This window comes from Candoia aspera, chromosome 4, assembly GCF_035149785.1.
Source record: "Candoia aspera isolate rCanAsp1 chromosome 4, rCanAsp1.hap2, whole genome shotgun sequence".
Taxonomy (NCBI): domain Eukaryota; kingdom Metazoa; phylum Chordata; class Lepidosauria; order Squamata; family Boidae; genus Candoia; species Candoia aspera.
Window position 1 is genome coordinate 105784700 of NC_086156.1, and position 16118 is coordinate 105800817.

The window sequence follows — 16118 nt, forward strand, 5'->3', positions numbered from 1 at the left end:
TACCAATGTGATGATCAGCAGATTTCCCAAAATTGTAAGCAAGTAGATTATGAGGAAGACCACAAAGAGCAGGATCTGTTCCTTTCGATGCTGGGTGAGTCCCAAGAAGATGAACTCTGTTTCAGAGGTGAAGTTCTCAACTCTCATCTTGATATCTTGTCTTCAAAATAGGGACCATAAGAGAGACTGATGAAAGAAAGGGGGAGGGGCACTATCATTACTCCACTATCATAAAATCTCAGTTCAGACATTCTTGATTTCTACTGTATCATCTTGCAATTTCTTATGCTTGCCAGCAGCAACACTAAATCCTTCCTATAGTACAATATCTTTCCAATGAAGTTCTCAGTAGTTAACGAGATTGAACTGCATTGGGCATATAATATCCCCCCTGGTATAGACCTGATCAAACGTACATGAAGGTATGGCTAGGTAACATTAGTCCCCGTGCTGAAAATAATTTCCCGGGGGGAATCCAGAATTAGCCAATGGGTTACGAGGAGTATACTGTATGCATGTTTGAAAAGAGTGACAAAAATGAGGCAGGAGGAAAGTAAGGAGGGAAGTGGCAGACTACTTCCCGCCATAGAACTTTCCCAGAACTAATTTATGTGCCTAAGTGTTAGTGTAAAGTGTTCTCTTTCCTTAGATTAAGTACGTAATCAGCATCACCTTCACAGAAATCTTCCCGAGAACATGGAAAGGTGTGAACTTGTGCTCCATTATCAGCCACTTCACAACTCTCAGCATCTTTTGGGCATTTGGCTCACATTATTAAATCATGCCATATTTTTATTCTGGTACGTTGTACTTTGTTTTCACATAGACTTCCATCGAACCACTGCACTATATTACATTTCAGGGGATATACTGTAGAATAATGATTTCTTAGAGGTTCACTTTAAGTCCTAATTTAGCATCTCATGATTTCTGCAAAATGAAACCTTGGCCTTTCTCTCTGAAGGGTTCAGAAATAATCTATAGGAACTATAGATGATTATAGGATATACATTTCCAGGCAGATTCTGTGGATAATGATCTCTGAGATGCATAGATAATATGAAGAAGGAAAAATTACTGACAGGGATGATCTTCTCAGCTTTTCTAAAAGAAGTCAGGGAAGAAGTTACTTTCCTATTGTCCTTCAAAATACACCTGTGTTCACACTAGTTGGATCAGGAATCTTTCATGGTATAATGCAGTTCTTTGAATAGATAGATGCATTTGTTTTTCAGGAAGCAGCAATATTCTTCATGCATGTAAAATGTAAAATAAAATCTCATTCAAGTCATACGTAGTCGTTTTATTTATTTATTTATTTATTTATTTATTTATTATTTTCTATCCCACCTTTATTATTTGTGCAAATAACTCAAGGCGGGGAACATACCTAATACTCCTTCCTCCTCCTATTTTCTCCACAACAGCAACCCTGTGAGGTGAGTAGGGCTGAGAGAGAGAGACTGGCCCAAGGTCACCTAGTCAGCTTTCAGGCCTAAGGCTGGACTAGAACTCTCAGTCTCCTGGTTTCTAGCCTGGTGCCTTAACCAGTAGACCAAACTGGCTCTCTCATCTTGTATCATCATCACCATCATCTTGTATTTATCTTGTATTATCTTTGAAATAATACAGGATTTGCCTATATTTATCATCTTCTTCTTCTGCAAAGTGTCATCAACTGCCCATTGTAGTCTATAGCCCCGGGATTTCCAAGTGATTTCCCATCTAATTACTAGCCAGTTACTTTTTAGCTTTTTTAGGTCAGGCAAGGTCATTGACTACTTAGCTGGTCCTTCATCCATAAAATGATAAAAATAATAAAAATGAAATTTACCTGCGTGCTTCTCCTAGGTGTTCAGCAGTATCAGGGAACTGTGCTTCATTCTAACAGCTTCATATAAGGTGTCAACAAATAGGTGGATGTTACTCGGATTCCCAGTGAATGATGCTGAATTATTCTATATGGGGAAGTTTCTCAGAAGTTGTCACCCATGTTCTTTAGGAAAAAATGCCACCTGATCCAGAAGTGGGACTGTAGTTTAGTCTAAGACGTCCGGTCAGATAGAGGTAAATCTTTTCTGTACTACTGTTGTGAAGACTGTGTGGATGGGACCATTAAGTTAGCAAGTTAGCAAGAGCGGAGCTCAACTTGCAGGACCTTTTATCTTCATGAAGCTTTAGCTCCTGATCTATCTTGTCTTCTGTCTATACACAAAAATATAAATCTCCTTGGGGTGATAAGCAGAGTAGTACATGACTTCATCTAGCTACTTCTCTGTGCATGAGAGGAAAGGAGCTGCACACTATTCTCTTGTTTACTATGTTCAGAAGATTTTGTAAGGTAATGAGTAGATTGTCTCTATGGAACTCTATGGAAATTGCCCCCTCCTTTTGGTAATTTTCTATAGACCATTATAAACATTTTGCTTTTTCTTTATTCTCATGGGCCTCTGACAGACTAATCTAGAAAAAAAATAATATAATGTGCTAAAGCCTGTTCCATTTTTGAGCTTCAGATCTGGACCTTTTATAATCTTGGCAGCAGAATGATTTCTAAAAAGAGATTTAGAATCTCTTTCTCATGAAACTGAGCAGATGTATTCAAAGATGTAACTCCAAGAAGACTGTGTGGAGAAAATGATAAATTTTCACATCTGTGTGGCTTCTGATGGTCTTCTCATAATATGGTCATGGGAGTTGGGGGCATTTTTCTACTCAATCCTGAATTCTAAGTATTTAGGTATGCAGAATGTTGCAATGCAGATTTAGGCCAAGACACTAAAATAATCAGCTGCCAAGACCCTTCCATTGTTAAGGAAGTCATTTAACAAAAGCTAAGACAAGAATTTTTTTTTCTAGAGCAAATTTCCCCAACCTGTGACCGGCGATGTTCTAGGACTGTAGGACTTCAAGTCCAACGCAATGAACATTGGGCTTATTGTTTCAAATACGTGGTTTATATATAAGTGTATTCATGTGCACACATGGAAAAGGAATCAGTCCGAAAGCATGATTGATTTGACAGTTTATGCTAAAAAAAAAAGATGAGTAAAGGTTCTGTGAGTAATGAGAGATGCTGAATGTGAACCTTGTTTGGTGGTGTGAAGAGTGGACCTTGGGAAAAAATGGACATGGGAAGAAATAAAATGTGCGAAAGAAACTATAATGGAAGTAGAATGGCTGTAGGAAGAGAAAGTAGACGTCTAGTATGAAAAAGTATCAAAAGACAGATGATATCTCAACAGAATGAATAGAAGTGGGTGTAAGGAAAAAGGACATGGAAGCTGTTGGAAGAAAGTGAAAAAATTGTTACAAAGTATGCAAAGTAGCCCAAATGGAGAGTAATGAAAAAAGGATGGTTGAATAATGGAGTGAAAGAGGTTGTGAATGAGGAAAAAAAATGGGCTGGATGGAGAAGTTCCACTAAAAAGAGATACATCCAGCTTGTTGTGAAACTAATATTATAGATATGGAAACTGTGATGCGTAGCTTCTCCCCAATGAGACGCGGACTCAAACTTAGCCAGGCTAAGGAAACCCGGTTTATTGGGAAAGAATACGAACACGAGAGAAAGATGGGAATGAGCACGTGTTGCGCTCATTCCCTTAATATACACGGGTGTCGGCCTTGCCCCTTTCTGCCCTCCATTGTCCGTACATCCATTCCCGGCCCTCTTGATGGGCGATCCCGGTGAGATAATGGCCTTGATGGGTGATTAGGGTGGATGCCGGCCGAATGCCATTGTCCTCTTTCCATGTCCGGCCCAGGTGTGTGCCCTGGAGCCCTGTGAGGTGGGCCGGTGATTATGTTGATCACTGCCCCAGCTTGGGCGAGCCATCTGTGCAATTGTTCTTGAGGGGATAAGCCTATGCATACTTCCTACCCCTCCCTTCCATCAGGAAGGCATGATCACGTTGTGAGGCATGCATGCCTTAGAACGGGGAATGACAGAAACTCAGCTTAGATTTAAGATTTATACTGAGAAAAAGGAAATGGGATAGATTTGCTCATATGGAAAGCCAGGAGGATTCCATTAACTTGGAGCCATTCATTATAGTATGTGTCTTAAATTAAATGTGGAACCAACCCAATCTCTCTTTGAACCATTAGGGTTGCATCTTCAAGTTAGGGAACTAATCAGGTGTAGATGTACACATTCTTTTCAGAATTCTCCATCATATGGCTAGGAAAAGAAACTGGGTGCATGATTTGTCTGAACGGTTCCCGGGGAAAGAGATAGTCCCCAACACTTTCTCAAGAGCAGAACTTCCCCTTATAAACGACAGTTTAGAGAAATCATGAGTGGTTCCCTCATGATGTCCTTTTGAGATTTTAATTTGGGGGCATTCATAAGCACGTCTTGGCTACCTTGTAAGTAAACAAATGCAAGAACACCATAGTCTATTGACGATACTTTTTTTAAAATAATGTTTGATTCCTTTAAAATAATTTTTAAAACAAATATTCTCCTATCAAAGTGAATAAGAACCAGTAGGGGGAAAAACAGTATCATTTTACCCAACGTTAATGGATAACATTGTCAACCTCTTTCTCCTACCCTTCCCAAAATGCTGAGGGTGGACCTATGAGATGGTTTCCCCATAATGAAGACAAAGCTGAGAGATGGTGCAGAACCCTCAGATTTTCTGAGGGAATGTCAATATTGTGCAAACCTTTAGTCACTTTTGTCTACCCAAAACATGATGATTCAGTATAGGCCAAGGTAACCTCTAAACAAAGGATATCCCATGAGGACACCAGCGCTTCTCTTTTTAGTGTCTTGTATTTAGTATCTTGGCCAATGCCCCATGAACATCCTTGTTTCTCAGGGTATAGATAATAGGGTTGAGCAGAGGTGTGACTACAATGTAAAAGACAGCAATCTTCTTGTTGCTGTCTGGAGTTCTGCTTGACCAAGGTCTCATATACATAGATATGACAGTGCCATAGAACAGGGTGACCACCGCCAAGTGGGAAGCACATGTGGAAAAGGCCTTGCTTCGACCAGCAGCTGACTGCATCTGTAGTACAGTAGATAGGATGAGCCCATAGGAGGTCAGAATAACTGAAAGGGGAACCAACAGGATCAGAACAGCTGCTCCAAAAATTATGGACTCGGTAACATAGGTATCAGCACATGCAAGTTTCAACACTACTGGCAGCTCACAGAAGAAATGGTTGATGCGGTTGGGGCCACAGAAGGGGAGGCGTAGGGTACAGCCCACATTCATCATGGAGAGGAGGAAGCCAGCAACCCAAGAAGCTGTGGTGAGTTGCAACTGGCGCCACTTGTCCATGGCAACAGCATAGTAAAAGGGGTGACAGATGGCCAAATAGCGATCGTAGGCCATGACCCCCAAGAGAAGTCCTTCAGTACTACCTAAGGACAAAGCAATGTACATCTGAGTTGTACAACATATGAAGGAAATGGTTCCATTTCCAGAGAAAAGGTGAACCAACATCTGGGGCACAGTGCTGGAGACATAACAGATCTCCAGACCTGAGAGATGAGTCAAGAAGAAGTACATAGGTGTGTGAAGCCTGGAGTCAGTCTGCACCAGCATGATGATCACAAAGTTTCCCACAAGAGTAAATAGATAGATAATGAGGATGGCCACAAAAAGCAAAATCTGCATCTTACGGTGATTAGTGAGTCCTACTAAGACAAATTCTGAGACAGCAGTGATGTTTTCAGCCTCCATCATGGGCTTCTGCCTGGACAAAAAATCCAATAGTTAGTGAGATTCTCTCGTATTTTACCACTCCTAACCTTCCCTTCTCAGTAGTTTTGACATTTCTTGGATGACAACTCTTACCTCCCCCAAGACTATTTGGAGGAGCAAAGCCTATCTAAAATAAATTTTAGTTAAAACTAAGGGCTAATGAAGGGCCAGGAAAACTCTATAGTCAGAGATACAATATAAGAATCCCTGGCTTTGCTGTTAGTTAAAGCAGAGCGTTGGCTTGAACGGAAGAAAAATCCTATGAGCAAAGGATTTGACAGATAGATTGGAACCACTTTTGTAGGGAACTGATTTGTGGGTTTGCTGTTTTTTAAGGCATGAAAGTATCCTTAAAACTCAGAACAAAATGCATCCTTCTTGATCAATATCTTAGAGCAAACTAAGTGTTATCTGGACAAGTGTGCAAACAAGAAATGGCTTGCATTTCTTTCCCCACCCTCCACAAACACAGAAAAGAGGAGATGACATCTTTTTTTCAAGGAAAGTTTTCAATAAAAGGTTCTAAAGGGATGTCAATCTCCACAGGTAATCTGGATTTCAGTTTAGGTTTTTTGTTTGTTTTTAAGGAGAAGGAGAAGGAGAAGGAGAAGGAGAAGGAGAAGGTCAAGGTCAAGGTCAAGGTCAAGGTCAAGGTCAAGGTCAAGGAGAAGGAGAAGGAGAAGGAGAAGAGAAGGAGAAGGAGAAGGAGAAGAGAAGGAGAAGGAAAAAAGGAGGAGGAGGAGGAGGAGAAGAGAAGGAGAGGGAGAAAGAGGAGGAGGAAGAGAAGAGAAGGAGAGAGAGAGGGAGAAGAGAAGGAGAAGGAGGAGAAGAGAAGGAGAAGGAGGCTAGACTGTGTTCCAAAGTGTATTAATTTCCTTTGTATTAAAGTACCTCTGCTGAGTTGTTACTCTCTAACACTATAAAAGCAAGAGAAAAAGAGCCGGGCTTTGTTAGACGCACAGTCCATCCAGTCCAGTCTTCCCAAATCTGGCATCTTATACTACAACTCGCATACTTCACAAACTGTATTCCCAAAATACCTAATTGAGTAAGGTCATCCATTTCATCATCTTACTTTCCACAATGGTCAATTAGAAGCGGGACACTAATGCAGTAACCCCTTTCTGTTGTTGATGCTCCTAACTATTGAACTGATATTCAGAGATGCTTCTGATCCAGGAAGCATTCATTGAGCTAACAAGAACAAGTTTTCTTCCTCCGTGAAGTTGTGTCATGTTTTCTTAAAAATATTTTAGTCTAATGACTAAGGCAAGAGCAATTCAAAAGAATCACTAATAGAGGAATGGCATTTGTCTGACTTGAATTTCCTTTCAGTTTAATTGGATGACACTGAATTCTGGTAACATGAGAAAGAAAGGGACATTTCTACCCATTGCCTCTACTCTGCATTATTTTATAGACTCTGTTGTATCACCTGTCACTAACTACCACCAAAATGCAAAAAGCATCTTAGCCATGTAGTCTTTCTTTCATATGGGGTACTCAAGTGATCAACAATCATCAACCAACACATGGAATTAATCCTGTATCAAAATCTCCATTGCATTTCCTCAGTCAATTTCTTCTGCTGTGAAAGAGGATCATGATAATGATAACAATAATATAACTTTTCATGGTGCTTGAGAATTCCTTTCAAATTTCACTTAGTGTTACTTTTTAACTTCCTTTATAGTTGGAAAAAACAAAAGATGCTTCTGCCAGAATTGCTTTTTTTGTTACATATCTTCTCAACTTACTGAATTGCCCATATATTCTGACCATCAGAAAGCCAACCATGGGAGGAATTAGTTGGATTAAATGACCCTTAAATCCAACATGGTGCCCTCCAGATGTGTTCCTTTTATAATCTCCAGTCCGAGGGAACATTATAGAAGTTGAATTCCAACACATCTGGTGGATGCAAGCTACAGGAAGCTGATCTTTCACTTGCAATTGAGAACAGAGAAATCCAAAGCTTACTTACACTTAGGTTTATCTCAGGGTAGGTTATCTAAATCAAGAGAGTTTTAAAAAGGAGAAAATAAAAGAGAAGGAGAACGAGGAGGAGGAGGAGGAGGAGAAGGAATTTAAATGGGCATCTCCTGTCAAATTAGACTTTCTACTGAGTTTTGATTGAAATTTGAATACTTTTGACAGTAACACTTTTGATTTTAGTGAGAGTTGGGGCAGAACTAATATTGCCAGCCAAAATAAATACCTGCAAATAAGTAGTGACTTTTCTTTCTACTGCCAGCTTGCATTCCAGATTAAGAACTATGATCTTACCTTCATGCTTCTCCATAGATATTCTTTGCAAATCAAGAAAGACATTTCCATGCACACACTTACACATACCCAAACCAGAAGTGTCTACAATGTTCCAGTTACAAAACAGAAAAAAAAAATTGTCTGACATTCCTTCAGACTTTGGGTTCTAGGCACATGTCCCAAAGACCCTGACAGATCTTGTTTGTTATATACAGAGCTTCACTTGCCATTCTTTGGAAGGGAGTTAGAAGGATAAAGCAATCTCTCATTTTGCATTGTCCCTAGGGCTTGAGTTAGGCAAATATTTCCTTATGTTAATAATATCTGTTTGGAAAATGTTCCACCATGCCCTGTTCCTGAACTGGAGACTCCACCAATCTGAATCATGCAAAAGATGTCCCTTGTCAATAAACTTATTTTGCCACATTACTTAGCTCAATCCAACCTGCATCATCTAACTGCTTGAACATTCTCAGTCAATGTTTGAAGATGCAAAATGCACTCTCTTTTCTTCTCCCTTCAAGTCATCATCTGGCTGAAGCTCCAAGGGTGAGAAAGAAGACTGAAGCTATTCTACAGGGACGACTTTAGTTCTCTTCTGAATTCTTCGGAATATTAACTCACTCCCTTGGCATTTTTCTTTAGCTAAGAATACAAACAAAGGTGCTTTTTAAGTAGGAGGTTTGAAATATAGAAAGCCAATGGGCTGTATTTATTTTTGCTGCATGACAGCCAGTTGGGTTAACTTTAAAACAAAGAAGGGGTTGGCAATGATACAACATAAAAATGATTACATTAGAACTGATAGGAATACTGAAAGTATTTCCATGCTTTTCTTACATCATAGATGAAAGCCATCTAACATCACAGTGATCCAAATATACGCCCCAACCATAGATGCTGAAGAAGCTGAAGTAGAGCAGTTCTATGAGGATCTGCAGCACCTACTGGACAACACGCCTAAAAGAGATGTTATTTTCATCACAGGAGACTGGAATGCTAAGGTGGGCAGTCAAATGACACCTGGAATTACAGGTAAGCATGGCCTGGGAGAACAAACCAAAGCAGGACATAGGCTGAGAGAATTTTGCCAAGACAACTCACTCTGCATAACAAACACTCTCTTCCAGCAACCTAAAAGACGGCTTTATACATGGACTTCACCAGATGGACAACACCGAAATCAGATTGACTGCGTCCTTTGCAGCCCAAGGTGGCGGACATTTATACAGTCGACCTGGAGCTGACTGTAGTTCCAATCACGAACTTCTTCTTGCAGAATTTAGGATCAGACTAAAGAGATTAGGGAAGACCCACAGATCAGCTAGATATGAGCTCACTAATATTCCTAAGGAATATGCAGTGGAGGTGAAGAATAGATTTAAAGGACTGGACTTAGTAGATAGGGTCCCGGAAGAACTCTGGACAGAAGTCCGCAACATTGTTCAGGAGGCAGCAACAAAATACATCCCAAAGAAAGAGAAAACCAAGAAGGCAAAATGGCTGTCTGCTGAGACACTAGAAGTAGCCCAAGAAAGAAGGAAAGCAAAAGGCAACAGTGATAGGGGGAGATATGCCCAATTAAATGCAAAATTCCAGAGGTTAGCCAGAAGAGATAAGGAATTATTTTTAAACAAGCAATGCACGGAAGTGGAAGAAGACAATAGAATAGGAAGGACAAGAGACCTGTTCCAGAAAATTAGAAATATTGGAGGTAAATTCCAGGCCAAAATGGGTATGATCAAAAACAAAGATGGCAAGGACCTAACAGAAGACGAAGAGATCAAAAAAAGGTGGCAAGAATATACAGAAGACCTGTATAGGAATGATAACAATATCGGGGATAGCTTTGATGGTGTGGTCAGTGAGCTAGAGCCAGACATCCTGAAGAGTGAGGTTGAATGGGCCTTAAGAAGCATTGCTAATAACAAGGCAGCAAGAGATGACGGCATCCCAGCTGAACTGTTCAAAATCTTGCAAGATGATGCTGTCAAGGTAATGCATGCTATATGCCAGCAAATTTGGAAAACACAAGAATGGCCATCAGACTGGAAAAAATCAACTTATATCCCCATACCAAAAAAGGGAAACACTAAAGAATGTTCAAACTATCGAACAGTGGCACTCATTTCACATGCCAGTAAGGTAATGCTCAAGATCCTGCAAGGTAGACTTCAGCAATTCATGGAGCGAGAATTGCCAGATGTACCAGCTGGGTTTCGAAAAGGCAGAGGAACTAGGGACCAAATTGCCAAAATCCGCTGGATAATGGAAAAAGCCAGGGAGTTTCAGAAAAACATCTATTTCTGTTTTATTGACTATTCTAAAGCCTTTGACTGTGTGGACCAGAACAAATTGTGGCAAGTTCTTAGCGGTATGGGGATACCAAGTCATCTCGTCTGCCTCCTGAAGAATCTGTATAACAACCAAGTAGCAACAGCAAGAACAGACCACGGAACAATGGACTGGTTTAAGGTTGGGAAAGGAGTACGGCAGGGCCGTATACTCTCACCCTACCTATTCAACTTGTATGCAGAACACATCATGCGACATGCTGGGCTTGAGGAATCCCAGGCTGGAGTTAAAATTGCTGGAGGAAACATTAATAATCTCAGATGTGCAGATGATACCACTTCGATGGCTGAAAGTGAAGAGGAACTGAGGAGCCTTATGATGAAGGTGAAAGAAGAAAGTGCAAAAGCTGGCTTGCAGCTAAACCTCAAAAAAAAAAAACCAAGATTATGGCAACCAGCTTGATTGATAACTGGCAAATAGAGGGAGAAAATGTAGAAGCAGTGAAAGACTTTGTATTTCTAGGTGCAAAGATTACTGCAGATGCTGACTGCAGTCAGGAAATCAGAAGACGCTTAATCCTTGGGAGAAGAGCAATGACAAATCTCAATCAAATAGTTAAGAGCAGAGACATCACACTGACAACAAAGGTCCGCATAGTTAAAGCAATGGTATTCCCCGTAGTAACATATGGCTGTGAGAGCTGGACCATAAAGAAGGCTGAAAGAAGGAAGATCGATGCATTTATACTGTGGTGTTGGAGGAAACTTCTGAGAGTGCCTTGGACTGCAAGAAGATCAAACCAGTCCATCCTCCAGGAAATAAAGCCAGACTACTCACTTGAGGGAATGCTATTAAAGGCCAAACTGAAATACTTTGGCCACATAATGAGAAGACAGGACACCCTGGAGAAGATGCTGATGCTAGGGAGAGTGGAGGGCAAGAGGAAGAGGGGCCGACCAAGGGCAAGGTGGATGGATGATATACTAGAGGTGATGGATTCATCCCTGGGGGAGCTGGGGGTGTTGACGACCAACAGGAAGCTCTGGTGTGGGCTGGTCCATGAAGTCACGAAGAGTCGGAAGCGACTGAATTAATAAACAACAACAGAACCGATAGGAATACTGAAAGTATGTCCATGCTTTTCTTTCATCATAGATGGAAGAAGACCATTTGTGATTTCTTGGCTAGGGAGATAAACAGGCAGGGACAAGTAGACCTTTACTCCAGTTGTATCCTGCCTTCCCGTCCTCTCTTGAGCTGAGACTGCTGTGGTAGCATCACAAACAATTCTCTCTCTTAGAAAAGGGAGCTGAAGTGACTTACCAAACTGAATTAATATGAACATTATAATTTTGAGACTACTACATTGTATTTATTTTCTAGAAGACAGACTTCTTTTATAGCTTTTCTCATAGGCTGTTGTTGCTTCTTGTACTTATCCCTAATTTACTGAACTATGGTTTATTCTGATTTTTCTGAGTTCTGAACATTGATCTATAAGCAAACTGCTTTGCACATTTAGGATAAAATATGGTTGGATAATCTGTGGCTCAGGCCTTCATGCAAACACAGTCATCATGAGAATTTCAGACTTAAGAATTTTTCCTTAAGCTTCTTTCAGCCTTAAAATATTCCAGTGTATTCCATTAAATAGAATACAAGAACTCATTTCATTCAGAGGTGCACCATAGATACACAGGTCGCACCACATCCTCTTGCAAATTCTTGGTCCCCTTTTTGGATATCTTATGTTCCTACAGCTTCACCCTGTACTCAGATTTTCAAACGCAGTCAGCCACAGGATGGCATAAGGCTTTCTCCACCTGTGGCTCCCACCTTATTGTGGTCAGTTTGTTCTATGGCACCATCATCTCCATATACATTCTGCCCCGGTCAAACACAATTTCTGACTGGGACAAGCAAATGGCAGTCTTGTATGTTGCCGTCTGTCATGAGTGCCGTTGAGCTGAAGACATCAGCGCAATGGCACACATGACAATAATGAGGAAGCAGGGGAAGGGGCTCAAGATAAGCAGCCAGCAGCTCACAAAGAAGAAAGAAGAAGAGACAAAGGCTAAGCGGATCGCGAGGCACACCCAAGCTGTTAGCACCAGAGCAACGGAGATCGCCCAGCTGACAGCAATCACCGGCTGAATAAGGAAACCGATGATGGGCGATCCCGGAGCACCAGTGGGGCCTCGCAACCCCTCACCTACCGGCAAGACAGCATGCAGGACAAAGGGGGGATGACGTAAGCCTGAGTGAGGGGGCGCTGACCGGCACGGGGTATTTAAACCCCGCACCGGCGCGCTCCTGTCACTCTCAGCTTTTTTCGGAACCGTTGCTATGTAAAGAATAAAACTGAACCTGCTCTCGCATGAATCAGTGTCAGTGCTTTACTCTACATAGACAAGGCATGACATAAAGCTGAGAGTCATAAACTCAGCCTCGCCGAGCCCCACCGGACAACGAACCGCGGGAGGACCAGACGGCGAGAAGACCACAAGCAATGAGGCCAACGCGTCGCGGCCAGAACGGGCGAACCGCACGGCAAGAAGTGGAGGAGGACTGATCGAGGCCAGAGGCACCGTGGACCCCAGGAGCCACGGACACCCGCCCGGCCCACCCCGAGCCTCAGCTCCAACCCCAGAGGGAGATGGCGGCGGAGGCTACCCGGCCACGGGAGGGAGCAACATACCTCCCGAGACCAGTGGAGACCCCCCCACCCCACATCGCACCCCAGCCACGGGCGTGGAGCGGCAGCCCAACTGCAGCAAGCTCGGTGGAGGACGGAGAGGCGACCCAGCCGACGCACCCCCAAACGGAGGAAGCGGATCGGCGGATGGGACTGCCTGAACCCCACCAGCGGCTCAACCCGGCAGACACCCCGACAGACCCGACCCCAGCTGAGGCGTGGATTTCGGAAGGGGAAACTCAGGCCAGACTCGCGGCCATGGAGGCCCAGCTACAGGACCTCAGGACCATGCTACAATCCCTGATGTCCCCGGCGCCGCCCAACGACGTTCCCGCACAGGCCCGCACCCCGAGCGGGTCGTCGCTTTCCCAGGGGCCGAATGTGAATCAACAAACGGCCCAACCGGACGAAGCCAGGAGTCGGGAAGCGAGAGGAGGGGACCCACAGAACACCCGAGCCCCAAAGGACTTCCCCATTTTCTTTGATGGGAACCCCACAAAACTGTCGTTTTTCATTACAAACGCCAGGGAGTTCATGGGGCGGCACGGACACTCCTTTACCTCCGACGCGGACAAGATCGCAGCCGTGGCGATCAAGCTACAAGACCAGGCGGCGGACTGGTACGTCCAAATGTACGAGTCCAACTCCCCCGCCCTCTCGGACTTCCATGCTTTCATCACAGAGATGAAGCGCTATTTTGAGGACCCACTGGCCAAAGAGAGGGCGAAAAGCGCACTCCAAAGCCTCAAACAGGGCGCACGCACTGTCCCAGACTACGCCCTCGAATTTAAAGCCCTAGCAGGGAAGATCAACGACTGGTCCGAGACCACCCTGCTAGAAATGTTTAAAAGGGGGCTCAACCGCGAAGTACTTCAATGGGCTCTCTACCGGGATGACCCAGAAACTCTGCACGGCTGGATCCACCTCGCGGGGAAAGCAGAGCACGCGCACCGCACCTTCCTAATGACAACGACGGAAGATAAAACCAACACCTACCCAAAGGTACCCGCGCCACACGTGGGGGCGGCCGGTCCCACACACCTAAGGAAGAAATCTACTCGCGGGCCCTGTGGGAGGTGTGGGAAAATGGGGCACAAAACGGCAGAGTGCTTCTCCAGCCGAACCCCAGCGAGCGCTCCTCAACCCGCACTGAAACCTAGCCTCAAACCAACGAACCCGCCACCCCCCCCCACCGCCGAATGACCGGAGCCACAGCGACACCGGACGAAGGCTGGGACGCCCATTGGGGGGGAGAGGATGCCGTAGACCCAGACCAGCCGGCGGGAAACGCTCCCCGCCTGCCTTAAAACGCACCGCGAGGCAGGTGGTGGGACAGAGGCGTGGATCACTTCGACAGAGCGGCAAAAGCTCCGTCATAACGGCGGAGATCAAGCTCTCTGGGGGCTACGGAGTCACCACGGCCGCAGCACTAGTGGACTCGGGGTGCTCGAAAAACCTGATCCACCCCGACATAGCCGCAAAACTCTCCTTACGCTGCCTCCCCCTCCCCACGCTGCTGGCATTTCACCAGCTGGACGGCTCAACAGCGGGAGGGACACCAGCTACGATGCAGACCGAGCCGGTCACCCTACAAATGGGCACCCACACCGAACGAACCCACATAGGATGGCCCATCGTAGTCTTGGGGATACCATGGCTCGCGACAAACAACCCGCGCATCGACTGGGCGACCCGCACCTTTCGATTCGACGACGGCGAGTACCGGGCGCCAGTTTCAGTGGGCAAGACCAACCCCACGGTGGGACGAGCAGAGGCGACAACCCAGGACAACACAACCACACCAGAAGACCTACCGGAGCAGTACGCTGAGTTCTCAGAGGTCTTCGGAGAGGCGGAAGCTGATCAACTACCCCCCCACCGCAAGACGGACTGCAGGATTGACCTGCTGCCCGATGTCCCCTTACCTCGGCCGAAGATTTACTCAATGACCCCGAAGGAGATGGCAACCCTCCGGGAGTTCATCGACAAGAACCTGGAAAGGGGATTCATATACCCGGCATGCTCACTGGTCGGAGCACCCGTCCTATTTCGAGAGAAAAAGGACGGCACCCTACGGCTCTGCACCGACTACCGGGGCCTAAATGCAGCTTCCCTATCCAATAAATACCCCTTACCCCTCGTTAAAGACATGCTCGCCCACCTGTCCACGGGCAGAGTATTCTCCAAGCTGGACCTGCGCGAAGCGTACTACCGAATCCGAATCAGGGAGGGGGACGAATGGAAAACGGCATTCAACTGCCCCCTAGGCGCCTTTCAGTACAAAGTGCTGCCATTCGGACTAGCAGGGGCCCCGGGAGTATTCATGCAGCTCATCAATGAGGTTCTGCATGAGCACCTGTTCAAAGGGGTCCTGGTCTACATAGACGATGTCCTCATCTACTCTAAAACGCACAAGGAACACGTGACCCTAGTCAGACAAGTCCTCGACAAGCTAAAACGGGCAAAACTCTATGCCAAACCCTCAAAGTGCGAATTCCACAAAGCACGCCTAGACTACCTGGGGTACCGAATCTCCGGGGAAGGCATCGAGATGGACCCCGCAAAAGTCGAGGCGGTGGTGAACTGGGAACGCCCCCGTAACAGGCGCCAACTCCAGAGCTTGCTCGGCTTCGCGAATTTTTACAGGTCATTCACCCGGGGGTTCGCGGAGATAGCCCTCCCCCTAACAGACCTCCTCAAGACTAAAGGGGTGGGGGACACACGACGCGCCAAGAACCCGGGCACAGTACTGAATTGGACTCCCGCGTGCCAAACCGCATTCAACAGGCTGAAAGCGCTGTTCACCACGGAGCCAATCCTCGCGCACCTGGACCCAGAACGGCCGTTCGTGGTCCAAGCCGACGCCTCAGACTTCTCCCTGGGGGCCATCCTACTCCAAAAAGACCCCACAGGAGTCCTAAAACCATGCGCCTACCTGTCGAAGAAATTTTCTGAGACAGAAAGGCGCTGGCACGTCTGGGAGAAGGAAGCCTTCATGGTGAAATCGTCACTGGAAACATGGAGGCACCTGCTGGAAGGCACCACTCAACCATTCGAGGTCTGGACTGACCACCGGAACCTTGAGGCCCTCCGAACGCCCAGACGCCTCAGCCCAAAACAGGTCAGATGGGCCCAAT

The 16118-nt window shown here is 45.1% G+C and overlaps 2 protein-coding genes across 4 annotated transcripts in view; one reads left to right on the forward strand and one right to left on the reverse strand.

The window, feature by feature from the left end:
- The window catches only part of LOC134495821 (protein KHNYN-like), a 239956-nt gene that overhangs the window by 141217 nt on the left and 82621 nt on the right, over positions 1–16118 (forward strand). The window lies entirely within an intron of this gene.
- LOC134497440 (olfactory receptor 2D3-like) lies at positions 4773–5705 on the reverse strand. The gene has a single exon (XM_063303100.1). The coding sequence runs from the start codon at positions 5703–5705 to the stop codon at positions 4773–4775; it is 933 nt and encodes a 310-aa protein (XP_063159170.1).

Excerpts from the sequence above, each read along its gene's own strand:
- LOC134497440 (XM_063303100.1), bottom strand. The coding sequence starts at position 5,705 with ATGATGGAGGCTGAAAACATCACTGCTGTCTCAGAATTTGTCTTAGTA.